This window comes from Arachis ipaensis, chromosome B07, assembly GCF_000816755.2.
Source record: "Arachis ipaensis cultivar K30076 chromosome B07, Araip1.1, whole genome shotgun sequence".
NCBI classification, from domain to species: domain Eukaryota; kingdom Viridiplantae; phylum Streptophyta; class Magnoliopsida; order Fabales; family Fabaceae; genus Arachis; species Arachis ipaensis.
Window position 1 is genome coordinate 9,294,684 of NC_029791.2, and position 26,762 is coordinate 9,321,445.

The 26,762-nt window shown below is 34.0% G+C and overlaps 1 protein-coding gene across 1 annotated transcript; it reads right to left on the reverse strand.

The window, feature by feature from the left end:
- LOC107608689 (clathrin heavy chain 2) lies at positions 9,086-21,236 on the reverse strand. The gene is made up of 30 exons (XM_016310395.2): positions 20,969-21,236; positions 20,393-20,597; positions 19,571-19,659; positions 19,396-19,474; positions 18,910-19,037; positions 18,601-18,699; positions 18,384-18,492; positions 17,913-17,992; positions 17,604-17,831; positions 17,457-17,522; positions 16,741-16,857; positions 16,389-16,586; positions 16,107-16,223; positions 15,882-15,941; positions 15,230-15,316; positions 15,024-15,107; positions 14,793-14,927; positions 14,643-14,705; positions 14,438-14,542; positions 14,237-14,349; positions 13,790-14,042; positions 13,574-13,710; positions 13,202-13,480; positions 12,118-13,120; positions 11,365-11,850; positions 11,093-11,263; positions 10,816-11,001; positions 10,273-10,395; positions 9,767-9,877; positions 9,086-9,586 (listed from the first exon to the last, which is right to left on the reverse strand). The coding sequence occupies exons 1-30, from the start codon at positions 21,011-21,013 to the stop codon at positions 9,416-9,418; spliced, it is 5,127 nt and encodes a 1,708-aa protein (XP_016165881.1). The 5' UTR covers positions 21,014-21,236; the 3' UTR covers positions 9,086-9,415.

The following is a 26,762-nucleotide window of genomic DNA, read 5'->3' on the forward strand; positions in this document are numbered from 1 at the left end:
TAAACTAATAATTTAATTATTTTTTATGCATATACAATATGATTAAATTATAGTATAATACTTTTTAATAAATAATATATTTATTAAGGAGGATAAATTAAAGATATCTTTTTAGACTAATAATATTTGTTGTTTCTGAAAGAATGTTAAAATTTGTAGTTACACCATCCATCTTATCTAAAGCTTCGCATAATTTCTGCTCTTTGGATTTACCCACCTTTCTCATCCCGAATCTAGGTAAAATACTAAAATATATATTACAATAGCCAGTACTCAAATAAAGATCCCAAAAATAATTTTATGGTAAAGATGTCTACGTGGCAAAATCTAAATCATACATTCTAAAGCCACACTTTTCACTTAAAACCATAACTTTTCACAAAGAAAAGCGTCACCTAATGGAAAAAAGTAAATTAAAAGATTTAAGAGAAGAAATAATTAAATGATCAAAATTAATAGATCAAAAATTAATGATTTTAACTAATGTTAACTGTAATGACACCGAATTCTTAAAATCAATACAAAATGATTTTTTTCAAAAATCTTTATTTTACTATAAGTTTTATTGAAAGACTTCAAAAACCTGAAAAAACTTATATTTCACACGGAATTTTTAAAAAATGTTACCATAGAAATGATTCCCCACATTTTTATCATACTTTTAACCCACAATTAAATTCTATAGTAGATATGCTTGAAGAAATATTAGTATCCATAAAATTTCAAAGAAATAAGGAAAAAGAGAATCTCAAAGAAGAAAAATTTCAAAATATAATCAACATAACAGAATTAAAAGTAAAATCACCATTGAAATTATAAAATATTGAAAAAAAATTAGAAGAAGTTACAATACTTTTTAAACAATTAAAAATGGCTCAAGAAAATAATATTATAGAACAGGGATTTCAAATAGAAGAAGAATTAGTAAATTCTGAAAATATAGAAAATATAGAAAATGAAGAACACATCCTAGATTATTCAAGTGACGAAGAACCAGCAATTCCAATACAAGTAAAAAATGAAGCTGGAACATCTAAGGATAATCAATCTCAATTTAAATGGAAACAAGTTTTGATAATTATGCTTTTAAAAAAGGGTTTACAAATAAAGATTCAAAATATACAAAAATACCATCAAAATACGTTCCTAAAATCCAGGAAATGGAAGGAGAAAGAATGCTCGATTTAGACTGTAAAAAGAATGAAAAATAAATTTTCGAGAACTGGTTGAATTCCTTCTTATTAGAAGCCTTTACTAATCCAAACTTAGTGAATTGTCTGGAAGAGACATTTGAAATTACATAGGATTTCATACTAAAGGAACTGTAAGAGATTATATGACATCAATAGAAAACCAAATAATAGAAGGATTAGCAACAAAAACAACAGCTTATGATAAGATATTATATATAATGATGATTCTATATAAAGAATTTTTTGGAAAAAATATTATAGATCATAGACAAGAAGTCTATAATAAAGAATATCAAGAAGCAAAAAACCATTTAGCTAATATTCAGATATATGATTTATGTAATGTGGAGTCCTATATATGTGAATATAGAATACATTATTATAAATTAAAAGAAGAAGATAAAGACCATTATCTTAGTATGTATATAACAAACTTCCATATCCTGCTAATGAATTTATAATGGGAAGATTTATAAGAGAAATAAATAGAGGGACAATTGAAAATAATTTTGGTGAGGCAACATCTGCAATAAGAGAGGAAATAAAAGAACGTTGTATGCAAGAAGCGACTCAAAAAAGATTTGCAAATATAATTAGAATTTGCTGTCAGAATAATGAAGAGATACCCCAAAAATATGGTCTTTATAAAAATTTTCAAAAAAAAAAGAAAATATCAATTTAGAAAAAGAAAATACTATCCAAACTGGAGAAAAAAGAGGTATTTTAGAAAAAGAAATAACAATAAAAACAAAAGACAAAAAAATGACTATTGCCCAAATAAAAAAGAAAATTGTAAGTGTTAGTATTGCCAAGAAGAAGGACACTCTGCAAATGAATGTCCAAAAGAGAAGGATAAAAAGGATCTTACCAAACAAATAGAAATTGCTAAGTTTTGTTTCATGGAACCATTAGAAGAATGTGATGATAACTTAGACTATATTTTTGAATATGTCTCAGAAACAGACTCAGAGACTGAGTAATAATGTCACATTTATTACTATAAAAATAACAGAAAAGTTTATAAATGCTTTCATAGATACTAGAGCAACACAATGCTTTGCTAGTACAAATATAAAACTTGATTGGAAAAAATTAAAGAAACCATTAAGAGTTAGAATAGCTGACAAATCAATACATAAAATTGACCAAAAAATAGAGATGGCTAAAATATTTATTCAAAATTATAGGTTCATTGTTCCATCTATATATATGTTAGATTCTGGAATGGATTTTATCATAGGAAATAACTTTTTAAAGCTATATCATCCATTCATTCAAGAATTAACATATATAGTTTTAAAAGCACCACACGATTCTTCAATAAATTAAAAATCAAAACGTATAAAAATACCAACTACTACTATAGATAAGATCTTAAAATTTAAAATATTTTCTATATTAGAAACATGTTATTTAAATTTATACTTTCAAATAAATATTCCAAAAAATAATCTCGAAATAAAGATAGAAGAACTTTTGGATGAAATTTGTGCTGAAAATCCTTTAGATATTAAAAATACAAATAAAGAATTAGTAAGCATTAAATTAAAAGATCCTACAAAAGAGATAAATGTTCCAAATAAAATTCCTTATTCCGCAAGAGATAGAGAAGAGTTCTCATTAGAATGTAAAGATCTTTTGGAAAAAGGAATTATAAGATTAAGTAAAAGTCCTCATGAGGCTCCAGCCTTTTATGTCGAAAACAATAATGAAATTAAAAGGGGAAAACGAAGGATGGTAATTAATTATAAGAAGATGAATGAAGCAACTATTGGTGATGCTCATAAACTTTCAAGGAAAGATTCTATTTTAGAAAAAATCAAAGGAGCAACTTGATTTTCATCTCTTGATACAAAATCAGGATATTGGCAATTTCGTCTAGATGAAGAAACAAAGAAATTAATTGCTTTTACTTGTCCAATAAAAGAATCAACAAGTATGTTGCTCTATGAATGGAATGTATTACCATTCGGATTAAAACAAGCCCCAGGTATTTATCAAAGATTTATGGAAGAAAATCTAAAAGAGTTAAATGAATTTGTTTTAGTTTACATTGATGATATATTAATTTTTACAAAACAGGATAGAGAAGATCATCTTCAAAAATTATTAATAGTTTTAGAAAGATGTAAAGAAAAAGGATTAGTTCTTAGCAAAAAGAAAGCAAGAATAACAAAACAGGAAATAGAGTTTCTTGGATTAATTCTATCCACTCAAGAAAAGTTAAAATTTCAACCAAATGTTTTAGAAAAGATAAATTTATTTCCTAATAAAATAGAAAATAGAAAATAATTACAAAGATTTTTAGGGTGTATAAATTATATTTCTGATCAAGGATTTTTAAAGAATATAACAGAATACACTAAAAGCTTATTTCCAAAAATAAGTACTAAAAAAGAATGAAAATGGGAAGAAAAAGATAGTATGCAAATTCAAAGAGTCAAAGAATTATGTGAAAAACTTCCAGAACTTTATATTCCAGAAGAAAATGACTACTTAATAGTAGAAACAGATGCTTCAGACATAACCTAGTCAGAATGTCTAAAAGCTAAGAAAGCTATAAGAAGTTTGGAACAAGAAAAAGAATCACTAGATTCTAAATATTCCCCAAAGGAATTACTTTGCAGGTATATTTCAGGGACTTTCACTCCAACAAAACAGAGATATACTACTCATGAAAAGGAAACTCTAGCAGCAATTAAATCTCTTAAAAAATAGAAAATTGATTTACTACCCAGAGAATTTACATTAAGGACAGATTCAAGTTACCTAACAGGTTTCATACGATATAATTTAAAAGTTGATTATAATCATGGACGATTGGTAAGATGGCAATTATTTTTGTTACAATATCCAATAAAGATTGAATATATTAAGGGTGACAAAAATGTTATTGCAGATACATTAACAAGAGAATGGAGTTCGTCTACAACGCATTAGATCAAGAAATTCAAAAATATGAGCAAGAGCTCGAAAAATACAAGCATTGTCAGCAAATAAGAACACAGATCCAATCTCTCAAGAAGGCCATTCAAGCAATGAAATCAACACAACAACCGAAACCATCAGAGTTTAGCCAACTAAGCATGGTGGACAAGTCAGGTGAAGAAAAAATTTCAGAAAATATAACAATTGCTGAAATTATTAAAAAATCCACCCAGGATAAAAAATATTATGTAATTTATAATGGCCCCATGAAAGGAGTATATGATGCCTGAGAAAAAGCAGCACCATTCACACATCAATAAAGGATAATTCATAAAGGAGAATTTTTAACATTGGAAGAGGCAAAAGAATCCTTCATGGAATATGAAGCTCTTCATCCAGAGCAAACCCTAAAAAGAGCAGATAAAGCTCCAATTCAAACCCAGAGAACAGGAATAATAAGAAACATTCCTACAAGGACTGAAATCAAGGAAAAGAAAAGGGTCTGTAGATCAAATCTCAGAGAAACCCTTAATATAGTCCTGAATTGGACTGAAGAAAAAAGGGCAATTTTGGGATACTATCCTATTGCCAAAGAACAGCTAACAAAGCTGGTTATCTTTCCAGATGCTTCCCCATCTGACACTTATCAGTTCTTCTAGTATGGATTAATTGATACAATTTTAATTTTTAATGATCTAAAAATTATTAGTGAGTTTCCTGCAGAATTTGTTGATGCAGTAAAGAGATTTAAAAATATGATTGACAATGTAAATCCAAGGGATGTATCCCTAAAATTTACAAACAGTCAACCTATTTTTAATGAAGAAGAAGAATGCTTGGTTCCAGCACACCAAGTAATATTCATGTCCGTCTTCCCAGAAAATTTTCAACCAATTGATCAAATTCAAGATCTAACAATTTACAGTCATGAAGGAAGACTAGCCAGCACATTAGCAAGGGTCTTTGAAAGAACTCAAAAAATAACAAAGGAATCTCACACAAGGATTAATTATAAAAGTAGAAATACTCTGCTCGTGTCCAGCAAAAGAAATGAAATTGAAGAAAGAGAGATGAGACTCTTGGTAGAATTTGAATCAGCATTCTACAACTTATCTAGACTTTTAGAAAAATTTCCTGAAGGGATAAAGAGGAATCTCTGCTATTTGATAAAAGATAGAGAAGACCACAAGTGCCAGCTATGTGCCTCAGAAATATCTGAAGAAAGCAATAATGAAACGGAATCAACCCACATGGTAAAAGAAGAGGACAATACATCTGAAGCCCACATGATAAAAGAAGAGGACAGTGCATCTAAAGCATCCCTCAATATTATTGCATAATGATGTAAGCGCTTAGGTCATAAAGCACTAATAATGTAGCTGGTGCAAGATAACAAACAATGACGTAAGCAATGACGTCATAAGAAGGGTAAGGATGGGAATTGTCCATCAGACCCAACTATTATAAATAGGTTGCTTAGGCAATTGAAGAAGGCATCAGAAAACAGAAAGCAGAAGGCTAAGAGTACTCATATGCTAGAAGAGCAAGGAGGAAGCTACTGAGGCGATTCTGTAGTCTGACAAAGAATTCCCTTAGGAAAAAATAGTTCTAAACTTCCCTCTGGAGTTAGTATCTACAATCTCCCCTCTGGAGATAAAAACACCTTATGTAAAATATACTAAATAAAGGAAGTTTTTCTTCAGAAAAGGTACATCTTCATCCTAATCTTTTAGTTATGAATTATTTAGAAAGTTTAAAATTAACGGAAGAATCTGATTATTATAGATTAACTGCTTTATTAGATAATGAAAAATAGGCTGTTCTAAAAACAGAATTAAATCTCAAATCAAATGAAAATTTTAATAAACAAAATCTTTTAAAAGAAGTCTTTAATAGAAAAAATATAATATACTATGAAAAAAATTCAATTTGAAGCCCCTATAAAGATAAAATTTGCCAATGGAGAACTTGAAATAGCTTTGATAAATGATGAAGAATTGAGTAAACATATTGAGAAAATTAAGGATCAACAAAAAAGATCTAAAATTGGATGGATTCATATTAGTACTATACAAGTCTTAATCAAATCTACATATATGAAAGGAATTAATTCACCAATAAGTTTAGCAATATGTGACAAAAGAATTACTGATGACCCAATAGATCAAATAATTGGATTTGTTCATGAAAATTTGGCAAATGTAAATGTTAAATTCAATGCCCATCTTGGATATGTTATACCTTTATCAACTGAAAATCTTGGAAGATCTATAAGTTTGGCTTATAAATTTCACAGAAAGAATCTAATGGAACAAGATGATGAACCATTTTCAATTACATATGCAATAAATTATGCTTTAACAAATAGCCATCATAGTATAATATTTAAAAACAGAGAAAGAATTTATGTCGATGAATTATTTCAGAAAATTGTAAAAATAGAAATACCAAAATATAAAGCTATTGAAAACCCAGTTTTATTACTAAAAGAACCATTAGAAAAATTGGTTTCATCGAATTTTCAAATAAGAGAATCTAAAATTAATAGCCCTTTAAGTTTATCTAAGTTAAAAATTAAAGAAGAAAATTCTGAAATAAAAGAATTAACAAAAAAGGTCGAAAAATTAAATGAAACCCTAAATACTAAATTATGACAATAAATAAAGAAGAAATATATGTAACATATCAAGACAAGAAACAAGAGCTTTTTGAAAGAGAAAATCGTTTGAATTATTTACAGTTTTCTGAAATAAATCAAAGAACATTTGAAGCTCTAAAAATAATCTATGACAAGTTAAAAAGAGAAGTTGAAGAGCTAGAAAAATTAATAGAGTCTCTAGAAAATAGTGATGAATCGATGATAGAATTTGCAGAAATTCTAAAATAAATAATGAAGCATAAAAAGATTGAAAAACCAGAAAATAAAATAAAAAGAAAAAGGGCGAAAAAATTAAAAAGTAAAATAGAGGAGTATAAAAGGGAATTAAATAATCTTCAGATCGAAATTGATGACCTTTTAATAAAAAGGATAGAAATAAGAATAAATATAAATAAGTTAGAATTAAACTTCAAAAATTTATAAATGCCTGGAAAACCATATTATGACTTAAAAGAATTAAAGCTGTTAAAAGAAAAAATGGAGAATGAAGTTGAAAAATTAGAAAGATATTTAGAAACAAGAGAAAGTGTAGAAATAAAAGAAGTTTTTGAGGATTTGAGAAATTATATTAAAGAAAAAGATAAACAGATAAAAGATTTTATATACAATAATCCATGCAAAAAAGAATATCATAATTATGATAGAAATTAAAACAGAATTAAAAAACTATAAATATGAAATCAGAATTATAAATATACATCAAGGACTAGTAATAAATGATCATATAACAAATACAAGAGAAATAGTAGAAATGGTCAATACTTTAGATTATGAAGTTGCAAATTATTTTTATCAAAATCCTTTAAATAAAACACCACCAATTGAATCTATACAAATTATAAACTTATTCGAAGCAAAATATGAAGAGTTAATAGAAATTTCGAAAAGGAAATTAATGGAAAAATCGAAATTGAAAAATTGGTATCAGAGCCAAGTTAACGATTAAGGGTAACACTTTCTCTTTAAGCAACACTTTTAGTGATACGTTTTTAAATCAATAACAACTACAAAATAAAAAACGTCTTTACAAAAAGTTAAAACTGACAACTTTATCAGAGTAGCCACCTTACCGAATAGTAAGTAGCATACTAACAAGAACATTGACTAAAACAATATAACACCACCCAAAAAGGCTAATTTTTTCTAAGTTCGATTTAAGATTTTCTAGATTAACACCTCCACAAAATCTGCAGAACTATCAAGTAGAAAGTGCTAATGATTTAGACCACCAGGCAAAGAGAAAATTCAAAACAAATAGTCACAATTTCTTTCATTTTTGTACCTTTAAAAAGTCAATCATATTCACCCAAGTAAACACCATAATGTATATACTTGAATATCTTCTTGCGAACTATTATGGTCAAGGTGCATAAAAATTAAAAAAATATATCAACCATAGTAACGTTGAATTGAAAGATATCGGGATGAGAGAATACATATTAGTTGGCCTTTGTAATTTGTAATCGAGTCCCCAGCACTTGAGCCATTTAATCCTCTCAATTACATTCACTTGAAAAAGTCTTAAAATTTCAATTGCACTAGAAAATCAATCGGACTGAAAAAATTATACCGCATTAGTTCCACTCCTTTCTCTTCGAGATATTCGTCTCATCGTGAGTGACTTGTCACATATCCTTCTATACGAGAATGAATCTTCTCAATTGTTAAAAAGAATTGAGAATGCAAAGTATGACCTCTAACCCTTAATTGCTTTTTTTTTCATATTTATTATTAGTCTCACTTATAAAATTAATGGTGAAAAATCACACTTTACGCCCTCAATTGTTAAAAAAAAATGAAAAGGATCCATTTTTCTCCTATGCTTGACTAGACAAAATGACGTCATTTTTTTAGTTTTGGTGCTAGACACTGAATGAAACAACACCATTTAATCTTAATAAACCATAAAATATTTTATCCTCACAAAAAATGTGTGACCATTAACATTAAATAACATCATTTTTTCAAACATTTAACATCAAAATTAAAATATCATCTCGTCTAATTCAGCATGGAATGAAGTGGGGAACTAATCTCAGGACCACTTTAGAATTTCACTTAGAGTTGTTAAAAATTTGTCATTAATAGCATAAAAAAACCTGCAACAAAAGCAATGGCAGCTGATAATAAATACGGTTAAACATGAAATAAGTAGTGCACCCAAAAAAGAAAAAAAACGCCTCGCAAATTTTAAAACAACCTGCACACTAAAAGCAAGTAAACTTGTAGTTAGAGGTTACACCGGAATGGAAGAGTCGACTTAATTGAGGGGTCAGGACATGTGCAGTTGTGCACATCATGATGGGATTCAGAGTCGGTAAATTTTGGTATTAAACATGGGACGAGTTCATTTAATACAATAAAATGGTATTATACAGAATTTCATCAGCTAGCTAGGGCCAGAAGCCCAAAAAATGCCGCATCTACAAACAAAAAGAAACTAGAAAGACTATTATGACACAACCATCGCCAGACACCTGAAATTATTTTATAAATTGAACCTAAACCACCACGCTAAGCAAGGAAAGAATACTGCACCAAAATCCCAGAAGAAATTCTATGCGACCGCCGAAGCTGCTAAATTACTCTCCATGAGGACCTAGTTCACACTAAACACGACATGGTTTGATACCTGTCAATAACTGCTACCCATGGGTGGCATGCCAAAAGGAGGCATTGGTGGCATCCCTAGTCCACCCATTTGAGGAGGGGGAGGAGGAGGACCATAGCCTCCTCCCATACCTCCTCCCATTCCAGGCATTGGTGGTGCGGGCAAAGCAAGTGGCAACAATTGAGCATACATGTTCTGCAACAGAAATCATATCCCAGAATAAGTAACCCAAGGGCCGTATTGAAGTCAAGGATAAGGCAGCATTTTTGACAAAAGAAGGAAACAATTTTGAAAACTTTGCTTCCATGGAAGTCACAAGTACTCAACAAAGCCACGGCAAAAATTATATTAACAGAAAACAACCAAACCAATTACCTGTTGTGCAACAACATCCTTTTCCTCTTGCTCTTTAACCTTCACTTCATTCTGCGCTTCAATTTTGTCCTTCACCAGCTCATCAACCTTGCCAGTATATTCACGGATAAACTACAGAAGCAAAGGAGATACGGTGAGAGAGTAGTACTATATGACAGAAATAATAATAAGAAAATGTGATAATCAATCAAAGAATTGATAGAACAACAAGCGTAAGACAACCACAAAACATCACTGGCATGCATAGAAGTTTCTATTATTTCCTCATTTACCCGCAAAGTGCAATATCAAAGTAACTGTTCAAGACTATCTATAGACTACCAAAGACCTTGCAAAGGCAGTCAAATCCATTATACCACCATAACTCCCTGAGATGTCAGGGAGGGAGAAGGAGCACTAATTAGTCTGTAAAGTTTTGTAGCCTATTATCAACATATTGTTAGAGAATAAAATACACGTGAATCTAATTACAAGTGATACTACTCAACGGAACAGAAAATGCATACCTGCAAGAGATATGGGAAGGCAAAATCAATCATATTGTGCATCCAAGCCAGTTCAAGAACAATGTCAGCCCGTATTAAATCATAGCAAACGAAGAGACACGAGGCAAAGCATTCCTTCTTTCCCTGCACAAGTTTGTGAAAGAAAAGTTAGAAGACTCAATCGTATAACATAAAAGATTGGAATATCACTATATTAGCATTCAAATGGGCCATGCCAAGAAGTATTAAAAAACAATTCTTCAATCAGAAGTTTTTGACAGCAAGACGGAAAAGGATGTCAGAAGGAGGAGTAACTATAACCTTGACTAAGAAATTATTATCAAAACCAGGTGTCAACAATTATTCTGCTTGACTTAAAATTGCACATGCTACAAGTCGTACCGCTAATATGCAATTACCAATGTAAATTGTAAAAAGAATGGACATATAGTAACATTTCCATAAGATCTAGTGCCTTGTGCCATTACGCAGTGCATTAGCAGAGAATAAAAGGATAATGAGAGAAAATAAATCATATATGCAATCGGAAACTGAACCTGGTACCTGATCAATGAAATAAACGAGCAACTCCTCCGCAAGTTCACGATCACCAGATTGTGAGGCTGTCTCCATGGCATCCTTATAGAGGTTATCCTTCTTTGACAAGGCAATAGACTGTTTCCACCTACCTGCCTTCTTGTAGATATATGCAGCAACACGCCGCATCTCAAGAAGCTCATGCTTTTCAATCTGCAGCATATAGTAATAATAATAATCAACTATTAGGTTTCTGTAATTGAAACTGAGCAGTAAGCAGTAGTAATTAACAAATGTAGTCTACCTTTTGTGCAAGGCCTATTTGGTCGAAGTTATCATGCAAATCAATGGACTCGCGCAATCTATCATAGTCTTCCTCCTCAACATATATTTCATTCAAGGCTTCGTTAACAGCTGATACATTATTGCTTTGAACAGCAACCATGTATGGCTTCACAAGACGCAAATGACCGGCCTATGGTACATCACAGGGAAAATAATACAACACATTAGTATTATATACCGAGCAAGTGATGAAGCAAGACTACTAAATCATTCAGCTACTATCAAAGATACCTTTCGCATGATGTCAACAACACGTGCATGGTCCACACGAAGTGCTAGGACATTCAGAACATCATTAATAAGATCTGGATGCTCTTGCAGATAGAAATGGACAGCCTTGTAATATAACTCCACATTAGCAACTTTCACAATAACATCTTTGAATTGCATGTGGTCCCACGCTTCAGGTGAATGGTTCATGATGGTAGTTGCAGCATTATCAAACTCATCATATTGGATGTACAAATAGGTTAATTCTTTCCAGTGCTGTTGTTCGTCACATGCTCTAATGAGTTTTGGAATATTGAGACGAGTTGAGAATAGTTTGATATGCTCCATTAGTTTCTCAGGGCGGTATCTAGCATACAGAACTCCCAACTCGGTGAAGATACCCATATGTGCCCGTTCTAACCCTAAACCACTCTCCATGAGAGATATGAGCTCATTGAAGCAACCTCTATTTTGGTAATATTCACTGACCTCCTCCAAGTCATCCACCTACAAAATTAACAATATAGAATGACATGATAAGCATTGGAAATTCCATAAGTTCATTACCAGTATACCAACATCAAGCTCTTACGATAACCACAAAGACCTCAGACCTTGGTTCAACTTTTTATTCTAAAAGCCAGATCATTCAAACACACTAAACTGAAATCAGATTGCATCGTATAAAGAACAACCTTCCCACATCAGTATATAAATGCATTTAAATAACAAATTCAAAAAAAAAAGAGAGAGAAAAACAACTAATCACTGTACCTGAACAATAATGTTGAGACCACATATCTGGGCCAGGCGAAATTCCTCCGCATCAACACAAGCAAAGCAAACTTCCTTCCATGTTTTTGCGCTGTTTGCTTTCCTTGCTGCATCAACAGCACCTTGGAACTGTTGCAGTTTTACTAGTGTAACAGCCAACTTGGCCCAGTTAGATATAAAGGCAAATATGATTTTTGCAGCCTCATACAATGCTTCATCAAACAGTCGATCACCAACATTTTGAAGATTAGCAACATTTGGCATGAGAATGAACTCCTCAATGTCACTAAGCCTATCAATCTTTGCATATGCATAAATGAGCTCACTGTCCACCTTGGGCTCTTTTGCTTTCTGCCTTACCATCAGCAAGTATTTAACCAAGTCATGGTACACATTGGCATCTTCAGCAGCACGGATAACATCCAAAAATTGTGTAGCATCATCTGCGCGTATAAATGACTCAATTGCATCACTTACTAGCCCTTCCCGGAGTTGAGCCTTGGCTACCTGACTCCAAACAGCATCTTCTTCAACTCTGAACGCAAACTCCACAGCTCTATCAATGCTGTGAATATTATCTAGCAAGACATCAACTGCTTGAACATTCAGGTTGAACTTCTTGAAAATAGCAAATGCTTCCTCATATAACTGAGCTTCAACAGCCATTTCTCCAACTGCAGGCCCGTCAAAATTATCCAGTCTATTGACATAATCCATTACTCTGGATGGATCAGCCTTAATTGCTGTCAATATAAGAAGATTCTGCAAATTAAAGTTCCCACTGAATGCAGAATTCTGAAGCACAATCTTTTCAAGAAGTTCAATCAATTCATGCGGAAGATCAGCTGTCATGAAGGCCTTAACAGCAGCAGAAACTTGTTCAGGGCTCTTGCTTTCGGGTAAAGCAGTAGATACAACCTGATCAATAAGTTGCCTTCTGTACTCATTATCAGGGCTAAGAACTTTAGCCCACAGATCACCATCCATTCTCTCAACAACATATCTGTCATCACAATACAAGCATGTAAGTAATGAATCCAAAACAATAATTTTGTGGAAGAAATACCAAATATATACCACTAACCTCGCTTGGAGTTTGAACAAAGAATTTTTGTTTGTAACATTAATAAGTTCATCATCACATTGTCCCCGTCGGTAGGCTACAACAGCCAAGGTGGGGTCACGCTTCTCACAATACTTGCCCACTACTCGTGAATCATAGTATGGGTTGGTCGTGAGAAAATGTTCTGGGTTGTTGTTGCTATCTATGATAATTTTACCCAAAGCATTGTGGACATGAACATCCTGGCTTCCCTCACTTACAAGATGCTCTAGGAACTGCGTGAGCAAGCGAAGGCGATTCCTGCATACCATAAAAAAATAAATAAACCCAGCATAAGAATCAGAAATGTGAATGCAAAGCAAGAAAACATATGATTGGAGACAGACACCACACCTCTTCTCACATTCATCCACAAGGGGCTCCACTGGCAGTAATGAACGAACAGAAAGAATCAAGCCTTTTATAAAATCTTCTGGACACTCATCATCAAGAAGCTGCCCAACCACTAAAGGAGCGTTCCCCGGGTTCACCTAAAAAACAAGGCCAAAAAGTTATGAAAAATAGACAGAGAGAGGGCATAACTTATAAGACAGAATATTGTGATGATACCTTCTGAACATAACCTTCAATGTAGCGAAGCATGTTGCTTGTGTATAGATAGTGTGTAAGATCTGGAACGAATCCAAAACGATCACAGACATTGATTAAAGGTCGTGCATCTGGAAGTTTAGCCTCCATCAGAAAGTTCTTTGTTTTCTCAGCATCATAGAAATTTGATTCTCTTGTCACGCGCTCAACTTCTTTGATTTGACCAGTTTTTGCTGCGGCCTCAATGTACTTGAAGTGAATCTCAGGATCCTCACTGTTCCATATTATTCACAAACATACATTAGCAGAACTACATTGGAAATACCTAAAGGACAAAAGGAGTAAACTGACATCATACAAAGGCTAGTTATATCCAACAACTAAGCCATTTCCTAATTCCTACCAAGTGACATCAACTACATGGACCAAGCATGTCATCGTATCCTGTCATAAAACAGGGAGTCCTACCTGGAGCTCAAATATGATCCAAGGAAGAAGTACAGTCCTTCATAAGACTTAAACTGCTCAAAAAGTTTTATGCAGCTGTCAACGCCCAATTGCTCACAATATTCTTTAGCAACCTGAACAGACAGTCAGACACAAGCAAGCTTAGTTATCAAATTATATTCAGTAAGATATAAATCATACAAGACGCTGGTACTTCTGTACCTGCACAATTATCTGCAGGTTGCCTCTAAGATTGGCCAGCAATAGGTCTTTCATGCACTCCAGTGCCCATTCTCGGGACAGAGTACCAAAAAACTCGACAAGTGACTGTAACAACCACATAGTGAATAAGTAGGACGCAAAAAGCTTATGGTGCTGAAAATAACACACACAGATATGAGAGAACCCATGCAAAATGACTACAAACCTGAGGTTCAATTGCATGTGTATTCACAATCACACGCTTTATATCAGGCAACTCTGTGTAATGCTGCACCAAAAATAATGTAATGAATCATGAATCATAGGTATGACTTCTAAGTTTCAATTTAGAAAAATGCACATGGAAATTCATTACTTGCAAAGCTCGCACGTAAAGACCAGCTTTTTCACATAGTTGGGCAATACGAGGACGGTCATAATGGCTGAACATGCCATTAGCCAAAATTGCATCAGCAACATTGGGGAAAGTCACCAGATTTATCTCTAACACCTGAAAAACAATTCAGAAAAGAGTTTGTTCCACTGCAGGGAGGGGGAAAAAAACACGCCAAATTCAAATTAACGAATGTGAAACTAAAGGCAACACCTTTGTCTGAAGGAATGCATGCTCCGGTAGATTGGGCTTTAAAACGTCTAGGAGAAAAGCAGTTGCCTCACGGATCAGGTTTCTCTGAAAAGATCAAGGAACCGCCAAAATGAAAATGACAATAATTTTAACAAAAACTCAGTAGTAAAAGCTAGGATATCAAATAACTATTCATCAAAATTGCTTGATCATAGCGAAAACCAAACCTGAAGAAACAGATCAGTTATAGTGTTGTAATCAACTGGGGAACCCCCTTCCATTTGAGACATCATTAATGCAAAATTAACAGCACCCTGCAAAACAAAATGAACTTATTGAGTTTCTATTAACAGAAAAATTCAAGCAGACACTCTCAACTAATGCAGAGAACATGTTTATTAAGGTAGTGTTTGGTGGAGAGACAGAGACGGAAAGACTGAGACTGAGAGACAGAGACTAAGAGAAAGGAATTGAAATAAATCTCAGTATTCTGTTTGGTGCAAAATAGGAGACAGGAATTGAAACAAGAATGAAACTCTAATTTAATTTGCACAAAGAGTAAAATTGGAATTAATTGAAATGAAAGTATTTTAGGTATAAAATGTTATTAAAGTTTCAGTCTCCATCTCTAAAAATTTCAGTCCCCTGTGTCCCTATTTTTTGGAGGTACTGAAATACTGAAATTTTAGAGACAGAGACAGAAATTTTAGTACCAGTCTCTGAACTAACAAACACGATACTGAGTCTCAGTCTCTCAGTCTCTATCTCAGTACCTCAAAACAAACGCTACCTAAGTGAACTACTACTACATACCCAATAGTTAGTTTAAACTCTAAATTAATAAACTACAATATAAACAACTGCAGAGGTTCTTCATACCTGAGGATCTGTCCGGAGGATTGTTTGAAGAAGGAAGAGGTAGTCAGGAGTGTACCCAACCTATCACAACAAAAAGGCAGTGCAAACTCTTTAAGCTCAAATTCTTAAAGTAAAATGAAAAGGCATGGACGTTATACTAGCTATATAGGTAAGTAAAACATCCACATGAAATAATAAAAATTAAATTAGTGGGAATCAAATATTCTTTGATAAGTAAACAGGCACCTGCTTGGAGTAAATCAGAATTTTATCGAACTCCCTCCTCTCAGCAAATGCGGCAACAACTTTTGGAGTTGCTCTGGCTTTGATATATATTTTTAAAGCAAGATCATTGTCCACAGTCTAGAAGGAAAAAGACTTGTGAATATCATTATAAGTACACCATTTGACGCAATCAAAAGAGAAGGACTACTACATCAGGCAGACAATGAGAAAGAAGAGGGGGGGGGGGTGCAAAAGCATAAAATTTATATAACAATATTTTTAATTTCTTCAAAGCAACCCAACCTTAACAAGATCTCCTAGCTCCTCACTGCACTCAAGCTTGTCCTCTGCCAACCAATTCTCCAAAAGATTTTTCTTGTTCTGGTTCACAACCAGCCGAGACAATTCTAACGACTCAAAGGCATTCAACTTCCCCCTCGTTAGAAGTGTTCCAAAATACTGCAACAGTGGAGGAGTTTGCCCAGTTTGCACAGGAACACTCTGAAACATATAGTGAATACTTCTTAAAAATCACAATCTAATAGACCAACCAAAAGGATAGTTGCAAAAATAACAGTTCCTGGAAAACAATGAAAGATTATACTCACTGCAAATGAAGCAGCAGAAAAACTATACACACAACTTAACAACAAACCTGAAATTTGGCAACTGTATCTGGCGTACGGAGGATTCCTTGCGGAGATTCAGCAGCAAGCTCAGCTGCTTCTTTATACTTTGTTTGGGCAAAGAGTTCATGAAATCGTTCCACTACCTATAGTTTCAACAGAGAACGTTAATACGCCCATGGATGAAGAAAAAAATGAGACAACACGAAATCATTTTAAAGAAGCCAATATATAATACAACCAAATGACTAATGCCAAGTATTTTCCAAAATGCAAAAGAACAAATTGACGCAAAAAAACACAATGAAGAATGTAGAATGTAAATGTGAAGTGACTTAAAAAGGAACAAATCTCCAGCATTCACCATCATGGTCATTCGTATAATCATATAGAAGTGTAAACTCCTAAACAGAATGTCAAACAGAAAGGATGACAATGCAAAACAAGTACGAGACCAATATAAGCAAGGTAAGGAAATGTCTGTCAAGACTCAAGACTCGAGAGAGAGTCATGGAGTTAAATGAGCTCACGCATGCTAATATGAAAATTTAGAAATTACCGATCTAAGTACCTCATTTTTTTTTGCAAGTGGACAATCAAACTTCATTCTAGTTAACATTTGGGAACTATATGAAACACAGAAAATTAACAGGCAACACATTCAAATTCTCAGCATCTGCCTTGGCAACAACCCAAAGTTAGAAATATTTTCACTGAAGTTGAGTTCTACGAAAGAATGACATACCAGCTTCTCAGCCCCAGGAAGATTTCCTCTTTTGGCAAGATTAACTGCAAGCTCCAAATTGTTTAACTGTAATAATAGCCAGATGAAATTTGTTAAAGTGTGATTATATTTCACAGTCTACATGTTAGATGCTAATCAGAAACCTACCTGGCCGCTGACAAAATTCACAATGGTTTGTTCATTGACAGTAGCCAATAACACCTGGCCTCTCCTGTTGATGGCATAAAAGCCTCCCAGTGACGTAGCTTCTGCTGTCAAAAATATTGGATCTGGACTAATTCTGTTTCTATACACAGCAGTTGCTGTCTCCAAATCATACACAAATAGTAGCCCAAGTTTGGTAATCACATAAATCAAATTGTATTTGTGGGATATCTGCCAAACAAAAAAAAAAGCTCAAAATCAAATATCTGCATTGTTTATAAAATGGCCGACACACAACAACTGCTTTAATACCTGCATTGCAACTGGAAAGTCATCAGCAAAATCTGGTGGGAAGAAAAGATCTGCCTGTTTCTTGGTAAATGATGGCTTCCCTGGAAACAAATTTGATAGATTAACAGGTTAGACTCCAGAGGAAAATTTAGTCACAGCTAATACAATGATACAAAAAGTTCAATTTTAAAATATCCTATTCATCCTCAGGATCCCTGATCGATTTCAACATACAGCTTATGGATTTATGACATCAACTACCAAATGCAAGTTTACCACATGTCCTCATGAATTGTCCAAAAATTACTGCCTCTCTAACTCATTACCCATCACGGCTACAAATGTTCATCATTACCAGTATCACTGGGATTTAAATTTGAAAAATCAGGAGAGGACAAGTAACTTGATACTACAAGACACGTTTGTGTAACACCCATGTTGCCATAGAATAAATACATAGGAGACAGGTGTGAGAGGCAAAAATATGCAGACCTGGCTGTGCACCCAGCTCAATAACATGCAACTTCGATATAATTTGACCAGCATTAAGTGTCTTTGAGGCAAAAGATATCAAAACTGAAGGATTATCATTTCCAGGAACCTGTCCAAAGAAAAATTAAATTTCATCCAACACATAGCAGTCAAAGTATGCAATTATTCAGGTGATCAATAAATAAGTGCAGGAGCACATAATCATATCAAATCTCACCTTAAATTGAGCAAAGGATGCAGCATGAGCTTCAAGAGCCTGACTACGCTGCTGATCCACGGAGTAAAGTTGCATGTTTCCCTTCACCAATTGTGGCCTCTATGATAAAACAACAGCAAGCACAAATAAAGTAGATCAGGCTTGTAAACATCACAGTAACAAGATAATAATTGAGGTACAACTATACATGGATAATCCCAGCAACAATACATATAACGACAAGAAAATATGAGCTAAAAAAACTATAGCATAGTTGAAATGTATTCCACCTGACCTAATAATCTAATATAGTAGGCATCAGAAATATACCTCCGGTGAACCAGGAGCAATGCCAATCAAGACCAACCATTTTTCTGTAGGATCGCATCGGTAATTAATTATCTGGTTGTTGGCCAAATTTGCAGTTCTCTCAAACATCTTTACAGGCTCAGATTCACCTGCAAGTTACATTTATTTTTATTTTTATTTTTATTTTTTGATAAAAAAACAATTTCATTAAGATGAGGAGCAGGATAAAACAAAATGGGGGATAAGAGATCCCCTATACAAAAGCAAAAACATAAAACAAAATATTTATCTAAAAGCATAGCCTTCCAATCTCTGAACATGAGGGAACTCCCCTATAAAGATCATGATTTTTACACCAACTAGATTCTAGGCGTCTAATTCTATCCCATAAAACATGCTAGTCAATAACTTTCAAACAAGCTACAAGCACAATGAGTGAGAATATGCATACATGGGAAATATAGAAGGGCCAAAGTATTAAGGTTAAACATATTACTGTTATCTCACCTTCAATTGACCAGTGGTATACAGAGGTCTGTGTCACAAGACCCAACAACTTGGGTGTAATCCATTTCCAAAAGACAACCTACATGAGATAAGGATATTCATGAATATTAATATAATGATCCTCTGAACCCGTTATGTTACAAAATATACAAACGTACATGTAAATAATAGTTACCTGCTCTGGCATCTGATATGATTTCACCTTTGCTTTCATTTCAATATTAAATATCTGTAGGTGATCCTGGGTAGTCCCTTGCAGTTGGGCTTCAAAAGGAATTGTGTAGCTTGTCAGTGAAGATAACCCCAAAAGTAAAATAGTTGAAGTGCCAAAAGCACATGATGTAAGCAAATAAAAACTTGAATACTACCCCTAAAAAAATATTTCTTTGTGTTTGTGTCTGTGTGTGTAGCTGACGCGAAAACAAAAAAGCACATGACATAATCAAACACAAGATTGGAAGATTACCCAATGATTGGACGCACTATGAACATTTTTTCCTACGTGTTGTGTGTGTGTGTGTACACACAGTGCATAATAGTATCAGTTAATTGCTTATTTTCTTTTTAACACCGGAAACCCAGACACCCGTTGTCAACATGGTAAATTTAAAGGACCACTAAATCTAATTGATATGGCATAAATTGGGAATGATTAACGCATTTAACAGAAGCAAATGCACGGAGGAAAAATATCTAACATGTAAAGTTCAGGGATCATTAAGAAATAGTCGAACTCTCAAAACATCTTTCTGAAGTTATAGTCCAACTCGCACATCATCTTTCTAAACTAATTCCTCATCTAATGAGAACATAGGTACACGATTTTTTATCTTTTGGTTCACTAAGAGCATAAATGGTAATTGCATTCCTTTTCCAAGAAACAATAGCTTAGTTTAATTTGAAGAAAAATAAGCTAACTAAATGCGCATTGAATATAAGTAGCATTTCAAGGCAAAATCTCAAATTCAGGTGAAGACTACAAGAGACAATAACCTACCTTTCAACGCAAGGATTCTAGAATTTGGATTCATAAGAGCAGAATCAGCAGTGATAGGCCTCCTCAAAGGTTGATTTGGCATGTTCATATCAACGATAACCACGCTGTTCTGCGGTGCCGTCTCTCGAACGCATATATACTTATCTGACTCCATCGTCACGTGCGTGAAATTGATGAACTGCGGATTGATGCCGATGCTAGGCAACTGCAAACCACAAAAGCCAGATCACAAACCGAATCACATCACTCGGTTCACTAAATAGTCGAACGAATTCACCGTTAACAAAGCAACGATTCAAGCTCCTCGCTCTCCAGTTCACACACAAAATAACAGAAATTTAAAACGAAACAGCAAAATAGAACACGGATCTGCTCGAATTCAGAGTAAGGAAGCAAGTAAACTGGACTCGCATAGCATTTAACTTGAAATCCGAAATTGTGCTCAGTATAACAGTAAAAACATTGATAATTATAACGAAACCAATTATTCTGATTTCAAATTCGAGAACTACAAGTTGAATTGAGCTAAGTGAGCTTAAAAAAAATGAAGCTCGCGAAGTTCAAAGGATAACTCACGGTTAGGGCTTCTTTCATGGTGATCGGAGCGTTTGCGGCCGCCATGGTGCCTCAGATCGAGAAGTAGAAGACACGGATCTGCGATCGGCGATTGAGTTCCGGCGACGGAGTGTGGAAGAGCGAATATAGAGATAGAGAATAGTTAAGGATCCAAATCGGTGAGAGATCTTGGGAAGAGTTGGAGAAAAGAGAAGACTTGGACCCTCTCTTTCAAAGGAGAGAGAAAGAGAGAGATGAGAGAGAACTTCGTGGAAATGGAAAAACGGGTTCTGACAGAAATAAATCGGGGCGAGATGGGTGAAAGAGGGTGGAATTGGAATTGTCTATGACTGACGAGACGAGAAAAAGAGGAGATGTCGTCTTAGGTGAAGATAAATTATTTTTTGGGCCGGTAATAATGAAAAAAACAAAAATATCCTTAGTGGAAAGGACTGGAAAAAGAGAGTGGAGAGTAGAGAGACGGGTTATACGTGTCTATGTAACCATGGTTTTGCTTTGATCTATGTACACGTAGGATCTCTCGTCTTTTTCAAGTCCATTTCCTTTCGGTTAAAAAGAAAACATTAACAGCATTTCTCACAGAAGTTAACGTCTGATTACTCAAGTAATCACGTGCAATAAAAAAAAAAAAAACTAAAAAATGTTGTAAAATAAAGTAATGTATATATATATATATACAAAGATAGAAAGGAGTATAAAAAGTAAAGAGAGAGAGAATTGCATAAATATATATATATAAATAGAAATGAGTATAAAAAGTAAAGAGAGATAGAATAGCATTTGCTTTATTATTGCTATGTGTATAAAGGGAGAGAGAATAATATTCAGTTGTTGTTGTTGTTTAAACTGAAGCGAGGCTTCACCTATTTATACAGGTGATAGGCCTTAATTTTCAACCTTCATTAACTACTAATATGCTTTGAAAAGCAATTCCTTCAGTTTAGGAAAAGTTAGCCGCCCAATCTCATAAATGGGCATTCAATTTGTTGTTATTATAACACTCCCCCTTGAATGCCCATTTAGGATTATTGCCTCGTTAAAACCTTACTAAAGAAAAACTCAGTGGGAAAAAACCTTAGTGAAGGAAAAAGAGTACAATATCCTTTAATGATGGGGCTGCCTCATTAAAAACCTTGTCAAGAAAAACCCAATGGAAAAAAAATTGACCAAGGAAAAAAGAGTACAGTCTCCCCCTCTTGCTGACATTATTTAATGTCTCGAAATCGGCGCATCCCAATCTCATGTACCGGTCTTTCAAAGGAGGATTTTGGGAGTGACTTTGTGAATAAATCTGCCAAATTGTCACTTAAACGGATCTGTTGGACATCAATTGTCCCTTGATTTTGAAGGTCATGAGTGAAGAAGAATTTTGGAGAAATATGCTTTGTTCTATCACCTTTGATGTATCCACCCTTAAGTTGAGCAATGCATGCTGTATTATCTTCAAACAGGACAGTTGGAGCTATCATATGATCAATCAGTCCACATGATGATAGAATATATTGGATCAAACTCCTGAGCCAAAAACACTTGCGACTAGCTTCATGTATCGCAAGTATTTCAGCATGATTAGAGGAGGTTGCAGCAATCGTCTGTTTCGTGGACCTCCATGATATAGCTGTTCCACCATATGTAAACAGATATCATGTTTGAGATCTTCCTTTATGTGGATCAGACAAGTATCCGGCATCTGCATAGCCAACTAGTTGTGACTTGGATCCATAGGGATAAAACAATCTCATATCAACCGTCCCATGAAGATATCGAAAGATTTGTTTGATTCCACTCCAATGCCTTCTGGTTGGAGATGAACTATATCTTGCTAGTAAATTCACAGCAAATGATATATCGGGTCGCGTATTATTAGCAAGATACATTAGCGCTCCAATGGCACTAAGATATGGTACTTCAGGACCAAGGATATCTTCATTTTCTTCTTTAGGACGGAATTGATCCTTTTCCACATCCAAAGATCTTACGATCATTGGGGTACTTAAGGGATGTGACTTATCCATATAAAATCTTTTCAATATCTTTTCTGTGTATGTTGTTTGATGAATAAAGATCCCTCCTTTTATATGCTCGATCTGCAGGCCGAGACAAAACTTGGTCTTTCCAAGATCTTTCATCTCAAACTCTTCTTTTAGAGTTTTTATAATTGTTGGAATCTCTTCAGGAATCCCAATGATATTTAAATCATCAACGTACACAGCAATTATAATGAACCCAGATGTAGTTTTCTTTATGAAAACACATGGGCAGATATCATCATTTTTGAATCCATTTTTGGCCAGATACTCAGTAAGACGATTATACCACATTCGTCCAGATTGCTTTAGACCATATAAAGATCTTTACAATTTGACTGAGTATAACACTTGCGAATATTCATTGGATGGTTTAGATATCTTTAGTCCTTCAGGGACTTTCATATAGATATCCCGATCTAATGAGCCGTACAAATAGGCTGTTACCACATCCATTAAATGCATATGCAGTTTATGATATGCAGATAAACTGACCAAATAACGCAATGTTATCGCATCCACTACAGGAAAATACGTTTCTTCATAATCTATACCGGGCCTTTGTGAAAAACCTTGTGCCACAAGTCGGGCTTTATAGCGCACAACTTCATTTTTCTCATTTCGTTTTCTCACAAATACCCACTTATATCCAACAGGTTTTACATCTTTAGGTGTACGGACTACAGGTCCAAAAACTTCACGTTTTGCAAGTGAGTCTAATTCAGCCTTCATGGCTTCTTTCCATTTTGGCCAATCATTCCTTTATCGACATTCTTCGACTGATCTTGGCTCAAGATCCTTACTTTCATGCATGATATCTAATGCCACATTATATGCAAATATTTCATTGACAATTGTCTTATTTTGGTCCCATTTCTCTCCTGTAAAGACATAATTTATCGAGATCTCGTCATTTTCACAATTTTCAGGTACCTGAACGTCTTCTAGCGTTATATCAGAATTTTGGACAACTGCAGGTGTCCCTACTATGTCTTTTTCAACAGAAATATTATTTACCTCTTTTCTCTTTCGAGGATTTTTGTCTTTGGAACCGACAGGCCTGTCACGCTTCTAGCGTGAATTTGCTTCAGTGGCTACTTGTCCTACTGGGACATCAATTCGAATTGGGGCATTTTCTGCTGGTATATAAGATTTAGTTATCCTCTTTGTATCGGAAAATACATCAGGCAAATCATTTGCTATTCTTTGCAAATGTATAATCTTTTGAACTTCTAGTTCACATTGCTCTGATCGAGGATCTAAATGCATTAACGATGATGCATTCCAGTTAATCTCCTTTTCAGGAAGCTTATTCTCTCCCCCTAATGTTGGAAATTTTGATTCATCAAAATGACAATCCGCAAACCGGGCTTTAAATACATCTCCAGTTTGTATCTCCAGATACCTCACTATAGAGGGAGAATCATATCCAACATATATTCCCAATTTTCTTTGGGGTCCCATTTTGGTGCGATTAGGTGGTGCAATGGGAACATATATCGCACACCCAAATATTCTTAAATGAAAAACATTTGGCTGCTGGCCAAAAGCTAATTGCATAGGAGAGAATTGATGATAACTCGTTGGCCTCAAACGAATAAGTACTGTGGCATGTAAAATAGCATGCCCCAAACCGAGGTTGGGAGATTTGTTCTCATAAGCAAGGGTCTAGCAATTAATTGGAGGCGCTTAATAAGTGATTCTGCTAACCCATTTTGTGTGTGAACATAAGCTACTGGATGTTCAACACTTATTCCATTAGCCATATAATAAGTATCAAAAGCTTGGGATGTAAATTCACCAGCATTATCAAGACAAATTGCTTTAATTAGATTTTCTGGAAATTGTGCTTTTAATCGAATAATTTGAGCCAGTAATCTCGCAAACGCCAGGTTGCGAGAAGATAATAAGCACACATGTGACCATCTCGAAGATGCGTCTATCAGGACCATAAAATATCTAAAAGATCCACATGGTGGATGAATAGGTCCACATATATCACCTTGAATCCTTTCTAGGAATTCAGAGGACTCAAATCCAATCTTTATTGGTGATGGCCTTAAAATTAACTTCCCTTGAGAACATGCAGCACAACAAAATTCACTAGTTTTAAGAATCTTCTGGTTCTTTAGTGAATGTCCATGAGAGTTTTCAATAATTCTCCTCATCATGGTTGTTCTCGGATGACCCAAACGGTCGTGTCAAGTTATGAATTCATTTGGGTTAGTAAACTTCTGGTTTACAGTGGCATGTGATTCAATTGCACTAATCTTGGTATAATACAACCCAGATGAAAGTGAGGGTAATTTTTCTAATATAACTTTCTTATTTGAATCATGAGTTGTGATATATAAATACTCATGATTTCTCTCATTCATAGTCTCAATATGATATCCATTTCAGCGAATATCTTTAAAGCTCAACAAGTTTCTTCGAGACTTGGTAGACAATAGTGTATTATTTATTATAAATTTTGTTCCTCCAGGAAACAAAATTATAGCTCTTCCGGAGCCTTCTATCACATTGCCTGAGCCAATAATAGTATTAACATATTCCTCTTTTGGCACAAGATGGGTAAAATATATATCACTTTTGAGAATAGTGTGCGAACTTGCACTATCCGCAAGGCATACATCTTCATTACATATCCTTGCCATTCTCTTCAAAAACAAACAATAATAAAATGAGTAGTATGCACAGTTAAATTGAATACTTGATCAGAATTATTTTTCTAAGAAACATTGTACATAAAATAATGTCATATACTGAAATTTTATTTTAAAATTTGACACATTTAATAATTTCAAAATTCATAAATATTAATATTTCATTATTTATGTACATCACATTTAAAACTTAAATACATAGAAAATAAAACTTAACAATAAGTTCTTTACATTATTTATTTACATATATACTTCACAATCCCACATATTAAACTATTCCATCATTGATCAAATGACCAATATTTCCTTCAAGATCCTCAAAGAAATCAGATATATCATAATGAGTGGTGGAGTTCTCAGCATCATTTGAAACAAAATTTGTTTTCTTTCCTTTGTCGTTCTTTTTCAAAGATGCCTGGTAAAGATTGACTAGGTGCCTTGGGATACGACAGGTACGTGACCAATGGCCCTTTCCACCACAGCGGAAACACTTATCCTCGGTTGATTTATTCTGTCCGATATTCCTTTCTTTATCCCACTTCTGGTGAGATCCTCTCTTTTGAATATAATTCTTTTTCCTTCCATAATTTTTCTTATTATTAAAACCTTGCCATTTACCTCTTCTGGGGTAATTTGCCACATTTACTTCAGGAAATGGGACAGCGCCAGCTGGGCGCGCTTCATGATTTTTCAATAACAACTCATTGTTGCGTTCAGCAACAAGAAGGCAAGAAATTAACTCGGAATATTTTTTAAACCCTTTCTCTCGATACTGCTGCTGCAGAAGCACATTCGAGGCATGGAAGGTTGAGAAAGTTTTCTCCAACATATCATGATCAGTTATTTTTTCCCCACACAATTTCATTCGTGAGGTGATTTGAAACATTGCAGAATTATATTCATTTATAGATTTAAAATCTTGTAAATGCAAATGCGTCCATTCATATCGGGTTTGAGGAAGTATTACCGTTTTCTAATGATTATACCTTTCTTCAAGTCTTTCCAAAGATCTGCAGGATCTTTTAATGTAAGATATTCATTTTTCAATCCTTCGTCAAGATGACGACGGAGAAAAATCATGGCTTTAGCTTTATCCTTCTG

Excerpts from the sequence above, each read along its gene's own strand:
- LOC107608689 (XM_016310395.2), bottom strand. The coding sequence starts at position 21,013 with ATGGCGGCCGCAAACGCTCCGATCACCATGAAAGAAGCCCTAACC. Across the intron at positions 20,598-20,968 it reads CCATGAAAGAAGCCCTAACC|TTGCCTAGCATCGGCATCAA; the intron begins GTGAGTTATCCT and ends TGTGGTTTGCAG. Across the intron at positions 9,587-9,766 it reads AGGATGTTGTTGCACAACAG|AACATGTATGCTCAATTGTT; the intron begins GTAATTGGTTTG and ends TTTCTGTTGCAG.